Consider the following 17,573-nt stretch of genomic DNA (forward strand, 5'->3'; position numbering starts at 1 on the left):
AGGACTCTATGTTTTCTGATTGCCACTCTGCCCTTAAAAAAGTTTTCTAGCCATTTCTCCCCTAAGATACTGAAAGACTTATCACTTTTTCCTAGCTGAAATCTTTTTTAGCCAGACAATTAAATGCAGAGACCAGAAATAGTTCAAGAACCGAGTTACATCTTTACATTGTCAAGTTCATTACCAAATGCCACTAAAATGTCACTTGCTACACCAAGAAGAGTTAAGTTCAAGGTCTCTCTTTGACCATAGTCCGGCAGAACATTCCATAGGTTGTATGACCCTGTCAGCCCTATTTGAATTGCAGACACTTCCCCGCCTAACAGTCTGGGGAAGGATGGATAGATGTTTTTCCAGGTTGCTAAGGCAACCTGATTCTTAATAGGGCATCTGAGTGGATATGTAACAGTGCATTTGATCATCCTTGACTGTTAGGTATGTGTTATCTGTAATCTTTTAGAATGCAAAGTAATGCTGGGATGGTACATCTATCTTTATTCCCTTCTTAGATTGTGTGTCTATTGGATGCGTTTCTTGAAATGGAACTACCAATTCTCAGTGTGAATTATTTTAAGGCTCTCGGCACACGTTGTCCAATTGGCTGCCATGAAGGCTACACCAATTTGCCCTCTTCTGAACCAAAAGAGTAGGAACTTCCTCCTGAGTGTGGCATGGCTCTGTAACCATGCCCACAGGGAAAGTTGGGGTCTTATGCCAAAACCATCCTGTCCTCCTAAGTGTAACTACTCAGCTTCAACAGAGGGTGGGTCCAATTCTGATGCCCAGTCACTTAGTAACACTCCCGTCACTTTCTTGGCATTCAGGAGATAGTAGAAGAGAAAAGCCCCCCGGAAAAGAAGAGCCAAATAGATTTCCACCTTGAGTCAGCTGTGGGAACAGCAGGACTGGCTGAGTGGACCGTGCCCTGAAGAAAAAAGCCAAGCACTTTCTTGACTTCACTCTTTGAGGCAAAAGGCTTGCAGATCAACGTCCCTGGTCCCAGATGCTCATTTCGGCACCCAGCCTAAATAGTAACTGCTTATAGAATCCTTCTGCTTGGTAGCCTCACCTTGAACATAGCATGTCTCCAACCAAGCTCTCAAATGTTACACCATGTTGCCTCCCATCTGCTTGAACACAACCACACTGGGTTTGCTCTCTTGAGATAGAAACCTTATGTGACTTACTTATCCTCACCTTCTCTGGCCATAGGGGTACCTTGAGCTCACCCTTCTTCCTGGTTGAGACCTTGTTACCTTGAGGTCATTGCCTTGCCATCTTTTGAGTCTCCACCATAGTCCCAGGCCTCTAGTAAGCTTCTCTGAGGATTCCCTCTCTCATCTTACCTAGGGATCTTTCCCATCTCTGACAGTTCTTCAAAATAACTTTTTTACACTGGTAAATATACATAACATACAATTTACTTTTTTGACCATCTTAAGGGTACAATTCAGTGGTATTAAGTAGATTTACAACGTTATACAACCATCACCACTATCCGTTTCTAGAATGTTTCCATCATTCCAAACAGAAACATGGTCACCATCAAATTGTGACTATCTATCCCCCTCTCTGCAGCCCCTGGTAACCTCTACTCTACTTTCTGTCTCTATGAATTTGCCTGTCATAGATCCCTTGCATATGTCCATAATATTTGTCCTGTGGTGTCTGGTTTATTTCATGTGACATGGTTTCAAGTTTCATTCATGTTACAGCACATGCCAGAATTTCCTTCCTTTTCTAGGACCAGATTATATCGTATCATATGGATAAGCTACAGTGTGTTTATCCTTTCATTTGTTGATGGACACTAGGGTTGTTTACACCTTTTGGTTTAACATGAGCATACACATATCTGAGTCCCTGCTTTCAGTTTTCTTCTATTCTTGCTCTCTTTTTTCAGTTGAGCCATCAGCACAAGATGAACGGCTGTCTTCGGTTCTGTGACTTGCCTTTCCTTGTCTTATCGATTTAAAAAATGTCTTCAGCTACACTGGGAATCCCCTTGCAGGGAGACAATGTCATATAGCCTGTGTATTTTCCTTGCTTACATTTCTTCTATCTCATCCCCGAAAGGGATCTGAAGCCTCTTAGAATTTGGTCCATGTTATGGACTGTGTGTTTATGTCTCCCCAGATTCACGGGTTGAAACTCCCAATGTGTTGGTATTAGGAAGTGGGGCCATTGGGAGGTAATTAGGTCATGAGGGGAAAGCCCTCTTGTATGGGGTGTGTGTGTGTGTGTGTGTGTGTGTGTGTGTGTGTTTAAAGTAATCTCTACATTCAACATGGGGCACAAACAACCCCAAGATCAAGAGTGGCACGTTCCACTGACTGAGCCAGCCAGGTGTCCCAGGTTAGTGCTCTTATAAAAGGGACCTCAGAGAACTTCCTAGCCCTTCTGTCATATGAGGACATAAGAAGACAACAGTCCGAACCTGGAAGAGAGACTTCCCTAGAAGATGACCATGCCGGCACCCTGATCGTAGCCTTCCAGGCTCCAGAATGGTGAGAAACACATTTCTGTTGTTTTTAAGCCACTCAGTCGATAGTAGCAGTCCGAACGGAATAAGACAGTATGTATCAGGTGTTAATTCAGTAGTTACTATTGAGATATATAAAAACTGCCTCACTAGAATTACCATGTCTCTAAAACAACCCTGTCCTAATCAGAGACATCCAATAAATCTTGATTGGCCATAACATGTAACACCCCGAGTTGCTCTTTGAACCACTGCTGTCCCTCTCTCTGAACCACTGCTGTCCCTCCCCCTGAACCACTGCTGTCCCTTCCCCTGGACCACTGCTCTCCCTCTGGCTCAGAATGACCTTGCTGGGTCCTTTGTGGATTTCCTCCTTGAGGCTTTAAGATCACTTATACCTTGGGGCGCCTGGGTGGCTCAGTGGGTTAAAGCCTCTGCTTTCAGCTCAGGTCATGATCCCAGGGTCCTGGGATCGAGCCCCATTGGGCTCTCTGCTCAGCAGGGAGCCTGCTTCCTCCTCTCTCTCTCTGCCTCTCTGCCTACTTGTGATCTCTGTCTGTCAACTAAATAAATAAAATCTTAAAAAAAATCACTTGCACCTCTCCACTTCCCATTTGGCTTTCTACTTTGTTGTGTGTTGTGATTCCTAGTTTTATGATACTCGTGGGTTTATTATAAGCCATTCAGATCAGTCTCGGAAGAGAACGCCACACATGCCGATCAACGTGTATTATCGAAACAACCGCTCAGAAGCTGCTTCTGCACGCAACAGGTGCTTCCTCTGTTATTTAAACCCTGAACTATGCTCCTTAGATTCAATTCCGACCGATGGTTGCTAAGCAACTTGGGGAAAGCCTGTTTCAGGAAAATTCACAATGGATGACCTTTGAGCTCCCTCCTGGTTCTAAGGCTTCCAGTCGAGATGAATTATTCCAGTCCTCTGCTACCAAAGCCCGCTATCTCCTGGGCACTGGGTCCTGGGCAATGCTTGGGCTGTTTGGCCTGGCTTTTAATTCTGTTCCCCTTTGCTCTTGGGCAAATCCCTCCCCCAGGCCAGAAGGCCAGTGACCCCTAGCCACACTGACCTTGGAAGTGGAGGTCGGCACAGTCGGCATCAGCGTGGCACTGCCCGTTGTCCTGCAAACATCGGTCTATGGGCAGCTGCTCGGGCTCGCAGTCTGTCCCGTCTCCCACGTAATGACTTTTACATTCACACTTGTGCTTGCCCTGTAGGGAGAGCCGAAGAGATGAGAAACCCCTTTTCTAGGACTCCAGGACCCCGACGTGCTCTGCAGGCCCCCATCCAGCACAGGAGATGCTCCGAAGCACCAGGAAAATACTTTGCTTATGAATAGTGGCAATTAAGTCATTGCCATGTCTCGTGTTTATGCAGACTCATGAGGAAATGTCATCTTGGCCCAAATGTTGCTTCCTCAGAGACAGCATCCCTGACCTGACAAATAAAGCAACCCTCCCTATCCCTTCTATCATGGTGGCCCAATTCATACTCTGCCTGACTCTTGGTCAGCTGCTTGGTACTTTCTGAAAGTATCTCATGCACCTGTTTCTGCCCAGAACATTGCCCCCTCCCCCCTCACATTTCATTGCTACATCCCCAGCTCCGACAACAGCACACGGCAGGTGCCTGATGACCACTTGCCCAATCAATGAATGACCGCACTTAATCCCCAAACAATTCTATGAGGGCCACATTATTAGACTCACCTGGCAAACAAGGAAACAGAGACTGGGAGAAATCAAGTAGCGGGCTCTGGGCTACGGAGTGTAAGTGGGGGAGCTAAGACTCAGAGAGTGACTCTAAGTTCACACTTAGGACCACAGTGGACATTATCTTCTACCAACCTCCCTTCCCAACAGATAAACCCGGCACGAGGGCACTGATTCCATTCCAAAAGGCTTGAGTGGGTGTCCAAACCTGCACTTTCCTCCCACTTTTCACTGACATTTTGTTTTAATAAACTTTTTACTTTGGATAATTCTAGATTTTGAGGAGAGCTGCCAAGATAGCAGAAAGAGTTGCCATATACGTTTCACAACGTTCCCTTACATCACCTAATTACAGTATCTTTGTCAAAGCTAAGAAATGGGGCACCTGGGTGCCTCAGTCGATTAAGTGTCGGCCTTTGACTCGGGCCATGATCCTGGGGGTCCTGGAATAGAGTCCCATGTGGGGCTCCCTGCTCAGTGGAGAGTCTGCTTCTCCCTCCCTTCTCCCTCTACCCCTCGCTCCACTCTCATGCTCTCTTTCTCTCAAAAAAAACCAAAAACAAAACCAAAAAAAAACCCCAAACCCCAAAAAACCCAAAAGAAAAAAAACGCCACTAAGAAATGAATGGTGGCACATTACTATGAACTACAGAATAGATTTTATGTAGATTTCACCGGTTTTCCTCCTCATGTCTCTTTTCTGCTTAGGATGCCACTTGGCATTCGGTCTGCAGACTTGACAGGACGTAGAGTGCAGTGGGAAGGAAGCTGGGGAGGAGGCCGAATGGCGAGTAGAATGAACCGAGACTGAGCAAGACGCAGAACCGCTCCCAAGTTTCCCGGGGGCAAGAGAGACTCACCGGGCCCGTCTTCTTGCAGGTGGCATGCTCGTGACACCCACCGTTGAGGCCATCGGCACAGGGGTCTATCTCCGTGCAGCTGCGACCGTCCCCCTTGTAGCCCTTCAGACAGCTGCAGGACACCTTTGTGCCCTTCTGGGAACACCTGGCCACCTTCGCACAGCCCCCGTTGTTCTGTTTGCAGAAATCCACAACTGCATGAGCAGAAGGGAGAGGGCTCGCTGAACCACGGTTTGTGGAATGTGAGCTTTAGAGGGGGGGTTATGGGTCACCCTGGGATCAGGGGCATTGGGAAGGAAATGGACCCCAGCAGGATGGGGTCTTCTTTCCCCATTCCCCATAGCCGCTGGTCTAGCCTCTGGGGACACTGATGACCTCTATGTCATCACCTGCGACCTCCTATGTCACATACCTCTGGGCTCCACTTGGCTAGTTTTCTGAATGAGTTTGAGTTTTTAATGTTGGGACAGGGGTGTGTGTGTGTGTGTGTGTGTGTGTGTGTGTGTGTGTATGTGTGTGTAGTTACTGTACTCTGGAGTACTTCATGAGATGGTCATCGTTAACCTCACTCCACAGATGAACACACTGAAACCCAAAGAGTTTAACTCTCTTACCCCTAGTGATAACGTGGTGGGACAGGGCAAGTAGGTCAAACTTACTTGGTTTGACGCCCAAAGCTCATACTTTCCCCACTGTGTTGTGCTACATGTTAGGACCTTTGTTTTCACAATCTCCCAAATTTCAACCTAATACTAGATGAGCTCTAGCCTCAGGAGCAGCTAGAAAGCTATCTGCTTTCTCCTGCCTGGCTTTTGCCTGGAGTCATGGCAGCCACTTGAAATTTTGTGAGAATAAACATGAGGATGAAAGGGCTCATCCTAAGAACAGTAGAGGGAAACACAGAAGAACCTGGGTCTTTGCTGCCATTTAGGCTCATGGTTGCCTAAATGAAGACTACATTTCCCAGGCTCCTTTGCAACTAAGTATGACAGGTGATGGGGCTCCAGCCTATGCCCTGAGAACAGACAAATTTTTACCGACATCTAGGTGCATCCTTAAAGGGAAGGAGGTTTGCCTCCTTCTTTACCTTCCCCATCCTGCTGCTTGGGATGTACTGGATGACCATCTCAGGCCAGGGACGTGAATGATGGTAGAGCAACAAGATAGAAGGAGTCTGGGCTCCCAGATGTCCTTTCAGAGTTATGTTAGTTTCGGATGGCTCCATTCAAACTACTATATGAGATAAAAATAAACATCTAAACATTTGTCTTGTTTTTGCCACCGTTCCTTTGGGTCTCTGCACGGCTGAACCTATGTCTTAACTACTAAAGACAGACATGGCAATGGTCAGAGTGATTCTCACCAAATGATGAAAGTAACTGTTAGTTTTTTTTAGTACTGTGAGGTATTTTCTGAAATTTTTTTTGAAGGCTAGATTTCCTGTAGAGTTACAAAAACACTATACAATAAAGTGCATCACTCTGAGTGTACAAAGCGATTTCAGAACAATGACCTGGGAGGTGAGCAGGTCAGGCATGAGCAAACCCATTTAGGATACTGAATCACAGAGAGGGTAGGTATTGGGAAAATGACCCAGGCAGGAATGGAAGGGTCAAAATGAAGTCCGGGCACTGTGACCAAGTTCCACTCTGCTCCTGCCCCACCCTATTTCACACACACACACCAACAGGACCTACCTGTGCACGTGATTCCATCCCCTTCATAATTCAGGTTACACTCACACGTGTTGTTCTCTTTACAGGTGGCGTGAGCAGAACAAGAAGGTGTGCACATAGGGGGCAAGGCTGCAAACAAGGAGATCACCGTTCATCCTGTACCTGTGGTGTGAGAACTCGGGGCGTACCGAGACTCACTGTCTGGCCTGTCCCCTTGTTTCAGAAGTACCCCCTTCCAGCGGGAGGATAGGGTGATTTGCGAAGTTTCCTCCCAGCCTGGAGATTCTGAGATTCCAGAATTACTCTGTAGTATTAACACATTAACCCTTCAATGCTATTCAGATTAAACTATAATATGTCACTTCTATGGGCAATCAGTTAAAACCTTACACCTCAACAATAAATTCAGCAGATTAGCTCTTTGGCCCTACACGCATGGGGTCCAGAAGGAGATGATTGCATTGGAGGAGAAATTCCATGGGCTTCCTTGGGCACTGCTCAGCTTGGGGGAAGTCTGAAGCTCTGGTGAGTGAATGGGGCGACCGTGTCAACAGGCAGCGCAGAGCCATGGGGTGGTCAGGGGCGGAGGGGAGGTGTGGGAACGGAAACTCAGGGATCCTGGAATTGCAGTTTGCTTAAGCCCATAGGGAGAACTTAATCATGCCCTCCGGCCCCTAGCGGTTCACAGTGATAATTCAACCTTCACATCTCAGATCTTCCACCAGAATTCAGGGCTCAGGGTTTACCGGGGCACCTCAGAAAACTGGCCGCTCAGGAAGGATCTAGATTGTGATGATGAGGATCATGACTGACCATGATAATGGCAGCTCTCATTAGTGTCTGCACACGTGGGGCCCTTCCTAACCATCATCTCCGACCCTCCCCTGCAAACGGTTGATCAGGCCCTTCCTTTTGTGGGTGAGTGCACTGAGGCCCGGATTGGGTGGGTTATCCCAGGCCATTCATCTAGTAATAGCAGAACTGGGGGGTCAGATCCCAGACTCCACAGAACCATGAATTTTCTGTGAAACCACTCTGCATCTGTTGGCACATGTGTGCCCCCAGGACCATAATTCTGCGGGACCATTCTTGCCTAACCCTGTATTGTCTGCCTGAGCTGGGTCCTTCTGTGATTGCACGGGACTGTGTGCTGGTTTCATGGGTTTGAGTTAAATCTTTTCAGCCAGTTTTCCCTCTAGTCCCCAAACCTCCTGAGGCCTGGGGCCATGTATCCAAACCGTCCTTTCCTTGTGGAAAAGGAAACACCTGTTTTGTTGTTTTTTTCAGGTGCCGCACAGGCCCCCAACCTCAGCTGGAGGTTTTGGGAGGCCGCTTGGCAGCGCGGTGTTGCAGACAGCTGACCGCTCCCGGGACACACCTGTCTGAGTGTCGCAGAAGTGGCCAGTCCACCCCGTTTCGCAGAAGCACTGCCCTGAGCCCGTGGGGCCGTCATCACACTGTCCGTGGGCTGAGCAGCCACAAGCTGTAAAACAAATTGGAGGGGGATCGGAAATCAGTGATCAGGGATGGAAATCCTATCAGCCAGGTCACTGGCCACCTGTTGGCTGTGTTGTCAGTGTGGGAGGATCATGCTTATGTCATCGTTTTCATTCATTCATTCGAAGGAACATAGTCTGTGGCTATCATGGGGCAGACACGACTAGGCAATGAGCTTACAGTGGAAAACATAAAACATAAGGTTCCTGCTTTCATGGGGCTTACAGTCCAGGAGTAACTGGCTTTTGAACATGTAATTATAAAGATGGTGAGTGTTATAAACACAGAAGTAGAGGGTATCATAGGGTGTGTAGCAGAATAGAAAGAGGAGAGAAGTTTATAGGATCTCCTAACAGAGAATCTATTTAACAGCGAAATCTTCAAGATATGTACCAAGTCTTTCTCTTCTTGCCACCTTGAGCACTATACCCCTCCCCCAAGGCACTGCTGGCTCTCACCTGGATTGTTGCCTTCAGTTCCCCAGAGGTGGCCCTACTTCTGCTCTTGCTTTCTACAGTGAGTTCTCCTCGGGGCAGCTGCAGCAATCCTTTCTATTCTGTTCAGCACACCCCTCCATTCACAGTCCTCCACTGGCCACCATTACACTTAGAATAGATGAAGGGCTATTTCTGCCAGGAAGCTCTTATGTTTCCTGGTCTCTGGTGGCCTTCAGATTTCATTTCCTTCCTCTCTCCCTCTTTGCCCACTCTGCTCAGCCACCATCAGGGCATGCCACACCCACTTCTGCCTCAGGACCTTTGCACTGGCTCATTTCTTTTCTAGAAAAGCCATCCCTCTAGTCTGCAACTGTACAGTAGTCCTTGCTACATGTGGCTATGTAAATTTAAACTAATTAAAATAAATCAGTTCCTTAATCACACACTTTGAGTGCTCAACAGCCACATGTGGCTAGTGGCTCCCATTCCTGATGGTAGAGTTACAGACTATATCCAGCATGACTGAAAATTTCTTTGGTCAGAGTTGCCACTGGAGATCCCCATGCCTGCCCCCACCTCTTTTCAGTCTTGTCTCAAATATTCCCTGTGTGAGATGTCTTCTAAAATAGTGCCTCCCTGCCTTCCCCATTCCCTTCACCTGCTTCTTTCTCTTTATACCTTTATAACTAACTACCTTTGTTTTCAAGTGTATATTCCTTGAGAGTTGGGATTTGGCCCCCTCCTAACACCACTGTATCCCTACAATTTAGAACAATTCCTGGCTTTTGAGCAAGTCACTCAGCTCCCTCGTGTCTCAGTTTCCACATCTGGTAAGTAGGGGTAACGGCAGTACCTCCCACAAAGGGTAGTTGTGAGGATTAAGGGACAAAACATATCTGCCAGGCACATAGTAGGTGCTCAGTAAACATTAACTGTAAACATGAGCTGTCAGTATTAATAAGGACTCTAAATGCATGTTGGTTGAATGACTGAATGAGTGTTGTTCAGTCACAGCTTGTCTTGATGGCTGCAGGGGATGTGAATTTCACTTCTAGAGCTAGGGCTCTTTCAGTGGATGGCAACTGGGAATACATCCAGGGAGGGAAAACACATGTCAAGGCAGGCAGATGGGAGGTGGGGGGATGGGAAAGAGGAGAAGAGGGATGCTACTGGGTCAGGCAGGTGGTGTGGACGAGGACAGGGAGCACACGGCTGAACAACAGGCTAAAGCAGGGGGAGTGGGAGCCACGTACGCTGACAGTCAGGTCCGAATCTCCCCGGCAGGCACAGCTCACACGCCGTCCCATTGAAGCCCGTGTTGCATCTACACTCGCCTATGCCTGAGTACTGATCGAGGCAGACACCGCGGTTACTGCAGGGGGTATCCGCTCCTCCCGGGCAAGCTGGAACAGACGACACAGCAGTGACTCAACAGTCTCCCAAGACCCAGAGCAGCTCAGCACCTTTGTAATGTGAGGCTGATCGGCCCTCAGCTGCAGGGCTCATCTCCATTATCCCAGAGAGACAGTGGCCCTGGGGACACACCCACATAGTGTCACCGGATGCTTAGGGCAAGCCAGTGGCCTCTGGGGCATGAACTTCAATGTATCTGATAGGATTCTACGGTGGCAGAGCAATATGCTGAACCATGTATTGTATTTGGGGTTAGGAGGCCTGGATTTGGGCAGATCTGGGCTCAATTTCTTTGAGCTTCAGTTCTGTTAGCTCTAGAAGAGGGTGATGATGATGATGATGACTGAGACCACATTGTGACTGAGTTTCAAATACATTACTTAGGGCTCAGTTGGTTAAGTGTCTGCCTTGGGCTCAGGTCATGATCCCAGGCTCCTGGGATCAAGACTCTCATTGGGCTTCCTGCTCAGCGGGGAGTCTGCTTCCCTTTATCCCTCCCCCTGCTCATGTGTGTGCTCCCTCTCTCTCAAATAAATAAAATCTTAAAAAAAAAGTTACTGTAACTGAGAGCACTTTGAAAACATAAAGCACTGAGCAAATGTAAGGGACGATACTGATTTTGTGCACACTCAAGTGACGGAGTGTGGATACTGGGTGATCATGTGTACTCCCAGCCCAGAATTTTCTCAACTGGACTCCAGTGAATGGAGGACACATGGTGGTTAAAACCACAACTTCTGGGGACACTCTGTGGGATCTTGCGCCTGCTGCTTATCCTCTCTCTGTCTCAACTTTCTCATCTGTAAAATGGGGATAAAAATAGAATCTGTTTCTTAGAGGTTGTTGCCACGTTTAAATGTGTTGTTATATATGGGAAGTAGCACACAATAAATGTGCTTAATCAGAACAGTGTGCGGTCAATGGGAAGTGCCATGGCATTTGTTATGAGTGGCCAGAAGTTCTGCCTATACACAAAGATTTCAGGATGGGCCTGAATGTCCTTTGGCAAGGAGCCCTTTCCTGGTGAGGTAAGAGAGGGAGGTGATGTCATACATCCCATAACCGAGGGGGGCTCAGGAAACAATGGCCCCCACACCTCCTATTAACCCAGCACCCTGCCAAGGTAGAATTCTATGCATTTAAACTCATGTGCTCATCAGTATCCTGCACCAGCATCAGAAATGAAATACGGTGTTTCTAGCACGGTGGGAAATGTCTGATGCGATCCTGCTGAGCAAAAAAGCACAACACAATGACAATCGAGGCACAGGAGAATCTCAACTCTGTAAAGAACAAAATATGACACAAGAAAAAGTGGAAGGAAAGCTGAACAACTCTTTAGAATGATTGCTTGCGGATCGTTTCTTGGAGGGGTTCCTGGGAACAATGCATTCTGACGCCCCCTCCCCCACCCACTTCACAGCATCTGTACTTTCAGGTACTGCGCAGCGATGGCACAATACTTTCAGAATCGCGAGGTGGTAAGAGGCGCCCTCACCCTGACAGTCTCGCCCGAAGTAGCCCTTGCAGCACCTGGGGAGCCGTATCACCATGGTGCACTGCTCCCGGCAGCCTTCCAGGTACCCTTTGAAGGACAGGTTGTATCGACACTTCTGCTTCACGCCCTAAAGGAAGAAAGCGCACTAACCCTCCGCCTTCCACCGCCCGGACTTGGGCTCTTTGGCTCTAGTCCGCCCCCAGTGGAGGGTCCTGGGTACTGCCCAAATTGAAAGTGGGACTCCAGGGCCCCCGGAGCCCTTTTAAGCAAAGGAATTCTTAGGTGTGTAGGTAGGCAGATGGATGGGGGAGGGGACAGAGCTAGAGTTTACAGAAGGAGTTCTTCTTAGCCTTAAGAGGGAGGACTTGCTGACCCTTAGAGCTGTTTGCAAAGGGTGCAGTCTCTTGGGAGGAGAGTGGGGGAGAGAGAGAGCTTTTCATCGTGGGGAGGGTGCAAGGGGGTCGGGGGGTGTCTGTGGCAAGGTCCCCAAATCATCAGTAGGGAAGGCATGAGTTCCATTGTGTTTGGCAGGGGTGTTTTTGTTAGAGATTTTATTAGTAGAATAGAAGGAAATTGACTTTGGGGTACGTAATAGAGCAATATTTAACGAGTGCTTTTAAAGTACATTTTAAAATGTACTTTTCCTAATAGCCACACACAGAATAGTTGCTAGCTCCATTTTACGGAGGGAAAACTGTATAGATGATGTAATTAGCCAAAGATAACCCACTGGAATTGGATCCCAATGCCGTGGACTCCAAATTCCATTGGCTTGACCATTACTCTTAGGTTGCTTTCTGGGCCCTATTTCTAGCTTTGCTCCTTTCTAGCTCTGTGGTCTTGGCCTAACTGCTTACTCTCTCTGAGATACATTTTTTTTTTCCTAAGTGGAGGAAATAATAGCTTCCTATGAGTGTTATAATGAGGGTAATGTATCAGAAATAAAGGTGGCCAGGGGTAGATATAGTGGCCAACAAAATGCAGCTATGATTTGCGTAATTCTCCTTATCTTTGAAATCCCTTTTAAGTCTACAATCCCATGAGTTTTGTAGACAGTCCCTGGGTTGACAGGTTGCCTGCGTTCAACGTTCAACGAGGCTAAGGATGCCTGGTTGTTAAAGGAATGATGCTGACTGCATTTATACAACCGACTTGCAGACAACACACCGCCATACAACACCCATGGACACACACTAACACCTACCAGAATACTAGGGTCTGACAATGGAACAAACACTGCACCCAAATATTATCACTGCATTCATAATTACCTTTGGCTTACTCCACCTTGGGCAGCTGGGCGTATTGGCGCAGCTCCAACAATCTCCCTAGTATGCAAGAAAAGAACTGCTTAAAAGTCAAGAATATTGGGCAACCCAAGAGTATACCCCTGGTTAATGCTTTGGTGAGCTGACCAAGAACTTAATCTTGGTTTTAAGATTCTGACTGTGATCAAGAATGCAAAAGCAACCACACTGCCACTTTGCCGTGGAGAATTCTGAAGATCCGTCTTGGCCCTCCACCCCTTGGCTTTTGTTGTTTGAGGTGAAAAGTTCCCTGCTGTACAGTGTTCTTCAGGCATCTGGTCCAGTGGGAAATGTGCACACAAGTGCCCCTTCCACTATAAACCAGCATGATACTTTTGGCCAGTCACACTCTTTGACCCTCAGTTTTCTGATCTACAAGATAGAGACAACGATTCTTGCTGCTGTCTGATCTTCAGGGGATCGCTAATGGGAACTATTAACTGCAAAAATGTGTGCAGATGTACTTTGGAAGTTAAGAACGCCACAACCTCTATGGCAGAAAGGACAACTGTTTTTTTCATCTCCTACTCCAGCTGCCTGGTGTCTCAAGAACTTGGGATATTTGTTGAATCCCTACAAGTTGACAGGTTCCCAAGTCAACCAATCACAGATGGCCATGAGAGCCACTTCCCCTCTTTGAGACTCAGTTTCCAAATCTACATCACAGAGTCACTGAACAACTTGTAATGTTGGATTCCTTTAGAGGTAAGATGAATGGAGCCAAATGGCTGGCTCTGAGGTAGTACCCTACACATGATACTGGACAGATGAATGAGTGTGAAATGTGACATTGCCTCCTACAAGCAGGGCCCAGGGCATTCAACCACTGTTGTTGAATGAACGAATGAATGAGTAACTCAACAGCAGTGTGGGTGGTGTAGAATACTAGGCTAAACCCTATGAAGTTGCCATTTTTGTAATCATACCCTGCCAAATATGGCAATTTTATATGGTTCCATCTGGCAGAACAGCGAAAAATGTTTGTTGAAGGAATGGGTGAATGACTGAATAGATAGGAGGATTTGAAAAGGACTAGCTTGTTGCAGGATAACGGGCACCCAGTTGGTCCCAGCAATTCTTCCCTTTACTGCGAGAGGATGAATGGACGAGTGGGCTGGTGGATAAATGGGAACGTGCCAGGCCTGGTTGGGGCCAAGTAGATGCTTGTGGGTTCTGAGTGTGAAGAGCACCATCATCTGGCCCTCAGCTCTCGTGGGTCCCGGGCTCCGGACCAGCCCTGAGTGGTTTTGTGGCAGAGTCCATGCTGGGTCGTGAGGGCTGTACCCCAACTGTCTCCTATTATGGTACTATTTTGGGGACTGACCGAAAAATTGTACGTGGCGAAAGTGTCACAGCGGCCCCCGAGGGTGGGATCAATCAGGAGGCAGTCAATGCCATAGGCCACACCTAGGTCAAACAAGAGTTCTCGCTGCACAATTCTGCATGTTTGGTCGTTCAGGAAGAGCTCGCCCTGCCAGGGAGAGGAGGGAGAAAGAGAGAGAGAGAACAGTCAGCAATCCTTCTCAGACTTTTCTTCTTCCTAAGGCTATAGAAGGTGGTAGCACCTTGCCTGCAAGACTCAAAAAGAACTATATGTATATATATAGTATAGTATATATATATATAGTTCTTTTTAGATATATACAGCAAGCAGCCAGCGTGTAGTAGGTGCTGAGTAGTGCCGTGTGCTGGGCCTGTGCAAACTCCTTTAATCCTCACAACACCTAGAGGATAGCAGCTATTACTAGGGTCCCTGTTTACAGATGAGAAAATAGAGACAGGAGAGGTTCAGTACCTTGCCCCAGGCCAGGCAGTCAGTGGGCAGCAGTGTGGGCACGCCTACCCAGGCCGCCAGCCCCTGAGATCAGGCCTGCAGCCCCTCGGCCATGCTGCCTCCACCAAAGTAGAAGCAGGGGCAGCGAGGGTGACAGGCTGGAGCAGGCTTGACCTAGCTGTGGCTCAGGATCCACTTTGGTAATGTGGCCACTTCCTGGACAGGAGTGCAATATGTATATATATGTATGTGTATATATATATATATATATTTTTTTTTTTTGACTTAGTGCTAGCTCCTAGCTAAGTCCAGCCACAACCTTTTTTTCAGGATATACAAGTGATGGGCTGTAACTCTATAATGATGATGGTGACTTCCTCTTTCACACGTACTAGGCATTGTCTAAATCGTGCTTTAGAGACATTATTTCACTTTGCTTGCAACAGTTCTAGAACTTTCTTCCTTAGGAAGAAAGTTTCCCAGCTAAGAAATTGCTGAATACATCTCCACCCACCCCTGAGGAATCAAAATGCTTTTAGAAAGTTCCGTGAGAAGGGTGCCTGGGTGGCTCAGTGGGTTAAAAGCCTCTGGGACCGAGCCCCGCATCAGGCTCTCTGCTCAGTGGGGAACCTGGTTCCTCCTCTCTCTGACTGCCTCTCTGCCTATTTGTGATCTCTATCTGTCAAATAAATAAATAAAATCTTAAAAAAAAAAGTTCTGTTAGAAAAAAAAGTTAACCTCCGCATCTATTGATGGGAGGGGCACAGAGTGATTCAGCGGCAAGAACACAGGAAAACCGGTTAAATCCTCCACCTCCGCTTCAATGCTGTGTGACTGTGAGCAAGTCACTGAACTTCTCTGTGGTTTGATTGCTTTTACCAGGTCACTAGGGCGAATGATTCCATTGCATAGGGGTATTATAAAGCTCAGACTAAATGATACATTGCCAAGTGCTCTGGAAGCTACACCGGCACCCAGAATGAGGAGTGGACATACTTCTTTGATAGGTGTCCAGTTTGATCTATGGAAATAGTACAGCCAGTCTCAAGAGTGTAAGTACACTGGAATAACTTTCTAGAAGTTGGAATGTAAAGATGCTAACATTTCTCATATTCAGTTGCTAAATTCAATGCAACTCTACTGCAAACACCGTAGGGATTCTGGCTGGTCATAAATATAAACAGAATGTCATCAGGCACTTCTAAGAAGCCTCCTTGAAGAGAAAAATCTCATCTGGGATCTGCATCCCGAAACCTTTCTGCTTTGTACTAGAAAGTGAACCTGGTGATTGGAGCTGCACGCTCCAGCCGTCTTCTTGAAACTTGACGTGATTCTGAGGCTGGAAATGTGGAAACGTGCTGTAGAGGAAACAGAAGACGCTCCCCCAATGAGCCATCATACTAGCTCTGGCTTGGCTGCCTCCAGAGTTCTTTTGAGAAGACACAGCCCTTGTATATTTAAGTCGCTGTCATTTTGGGTTGTCTTTGATATGCAGGATACAGGATGTGGCTACTGTTATCCCATCAGACCCATTCATTGTATGGAGTTCCAAGGAGGCAATATGGTTTGGGAACTAGCCAGGGAAGGTGAAAACTGTGAACTTTCTCTCTGTTTGAGGATCTCGATAGATTTGCCTCAGAGCTGGCTCTGACTGCCTACAAGGGGCTAGAGGTGAGTTTGCAGTGGGGCTGGGAAGGAAGGCAAAGGATTGACAGTACACTTTCCTGCTTTAGCAGAATGTCTCACACTGCAAAATAAATGCTCCCAAACCAAACCAAACCAAACCAAACCAAACCAAACCAAACCAAACCAAACCAAACCAAACCAACCCAGAGCTGCTCCTGGCAAGTGTAAAGGCAGGGGGCTCCCTAACACCCTCTGTCTTCCTTGCTGTCACAGGAGGGAAAAATGAATCTTCCCATGAGGGGACAGTGGTTGGGGACTGTTGTGTATACTCACAATGTCTCTGCCAGCTCCGCATGTCACTCCCAGCTCTGAGCCTTGCAGGGTCTTCCAGGCAGTGGCCCTAGGGAGATCCACAGCTAAGATCTGTAGGAACAATGGTGGCACGTTAATACACCAAATTTGGGCTGCAGAAGCACCTGAAGGAGTTTTGCCAACAGAGCAAATCCAGACAGGAGTTTTTCTACCCTTAAAATGACTACAGACGTAATCAAAAGGAAGACTCATCTCGGGCTCTCAAGGAAGTAGGAAATTCTTTCTGTAGGGAACGTCTTCTCCAGCTGGGCCAGTTCCAGTTGCCCCTCCATGCCCATTCTGTGCTGGGCAGCTGCAGCAGAGGCTGTGCTGGTGTATGACGCTGATGACAGGATCAGTGGTTTGGGGAAAGGGTGCAGGGTTATGGGTTAAGCTGTGACCCCTGAAAAGTTTTATTGATATCCTGACCTCCATTACCTCTGAATGTGACTTTACTTGGAAGTAAGGTTATTGCAGAGGTAATTAGTTAAGATGGAGGCCACTGGAGTCGGGTGGGCCCTCGGTCCGATATGACTGGTATCCGTAGAAGAAGAAGAGAGAAAAGGAGAATGACATGTGGAGATATAGAAATGCACAGGGAGAGAGAGGACAGCCATGTCACAAGAGAGGCAGGGACTGGAGGGATACATTGACAAGCCAAGGAATGTCAAGAATTTCCAGCAACCGCCAGAAGCTAGGAGAGAAACATGGAACTTGTTCTCCTTCTGAGCCTCCAGAAGGAACAACCTTGTCAGCACCTTGATTTCAGACTTTCCAGCCATGAGACCTCTGAGGGCATACATTTCTGTTGTTTCAAGCCACCCAGTTTGTGGGGATTTATTATGCAGCTCCGAGACACTAACACAGGTCCTGTGAATTACCCTAAGTTAGGGCCCTTGGCCTTCTGGGCCGAGACAGACTCAT

General features: G+C 47.4%; 1 protein-coding gene across 1 annotated transcript in view; it reads right to left on the reverse strand.

The window, feature by feature from the left end:
• STAB2 (stabilin 2) overlaps positions 1-17,573 on the reverse strand; it is a 164,718-nt gene that overhangs the window by 14,696 nt on the left and 132,449 nt on the right. The window contains exons 52-60 of the mRNA XM_046013404.1: positions 16,632-16,721; positions 14,223-14,369; positions 12,863-12,919; positions 11,592-11,718; positions 9,934-10,083; positions 8,125-8,229; positions 6,768-6,875; positions 5,071-5,264; positions 3,568-3,709 (exon numbers count right to left, since the gene is read on the reverse strand). Of these exons, the coding sequence (XP_045869360.1) occupies positions 3,568-3,709; positions 5,071-5,264; positions 6,768-6,875; positions 8,125-8,229; positions 9,934-10,083; positions 11,592-11,718; positions 12,863-12,919; positions 14,223-14,369; positions 16,632-16,721 (1,120 nt within the window). The remainder of the gene's footprint in view (positions 1-3,567; positions 3,710-5,070; positions 5,265-6,767; positions 6,876-8,124; positions 8,230-9,933; positions 10,084-11,591; positions 11,719-12,862; positions 12,920-14,222; positions 14,370-16,631; positions 16,722-17,573) is intronic.

Source organism: Meles meles, chromosome 7, assembly GCF_922984935.1.
Source record: "Meles meles chromosome 7, mMelMel3.1 paternal haplotype, whole genome shotgun sequence".
Taxonomy (NCBI): domain Eukaryota; kingdom Metazoa; phylum Chordata; class Mammalia; order Carnivora; family Mustelidae; genus Meles; species Meles meles.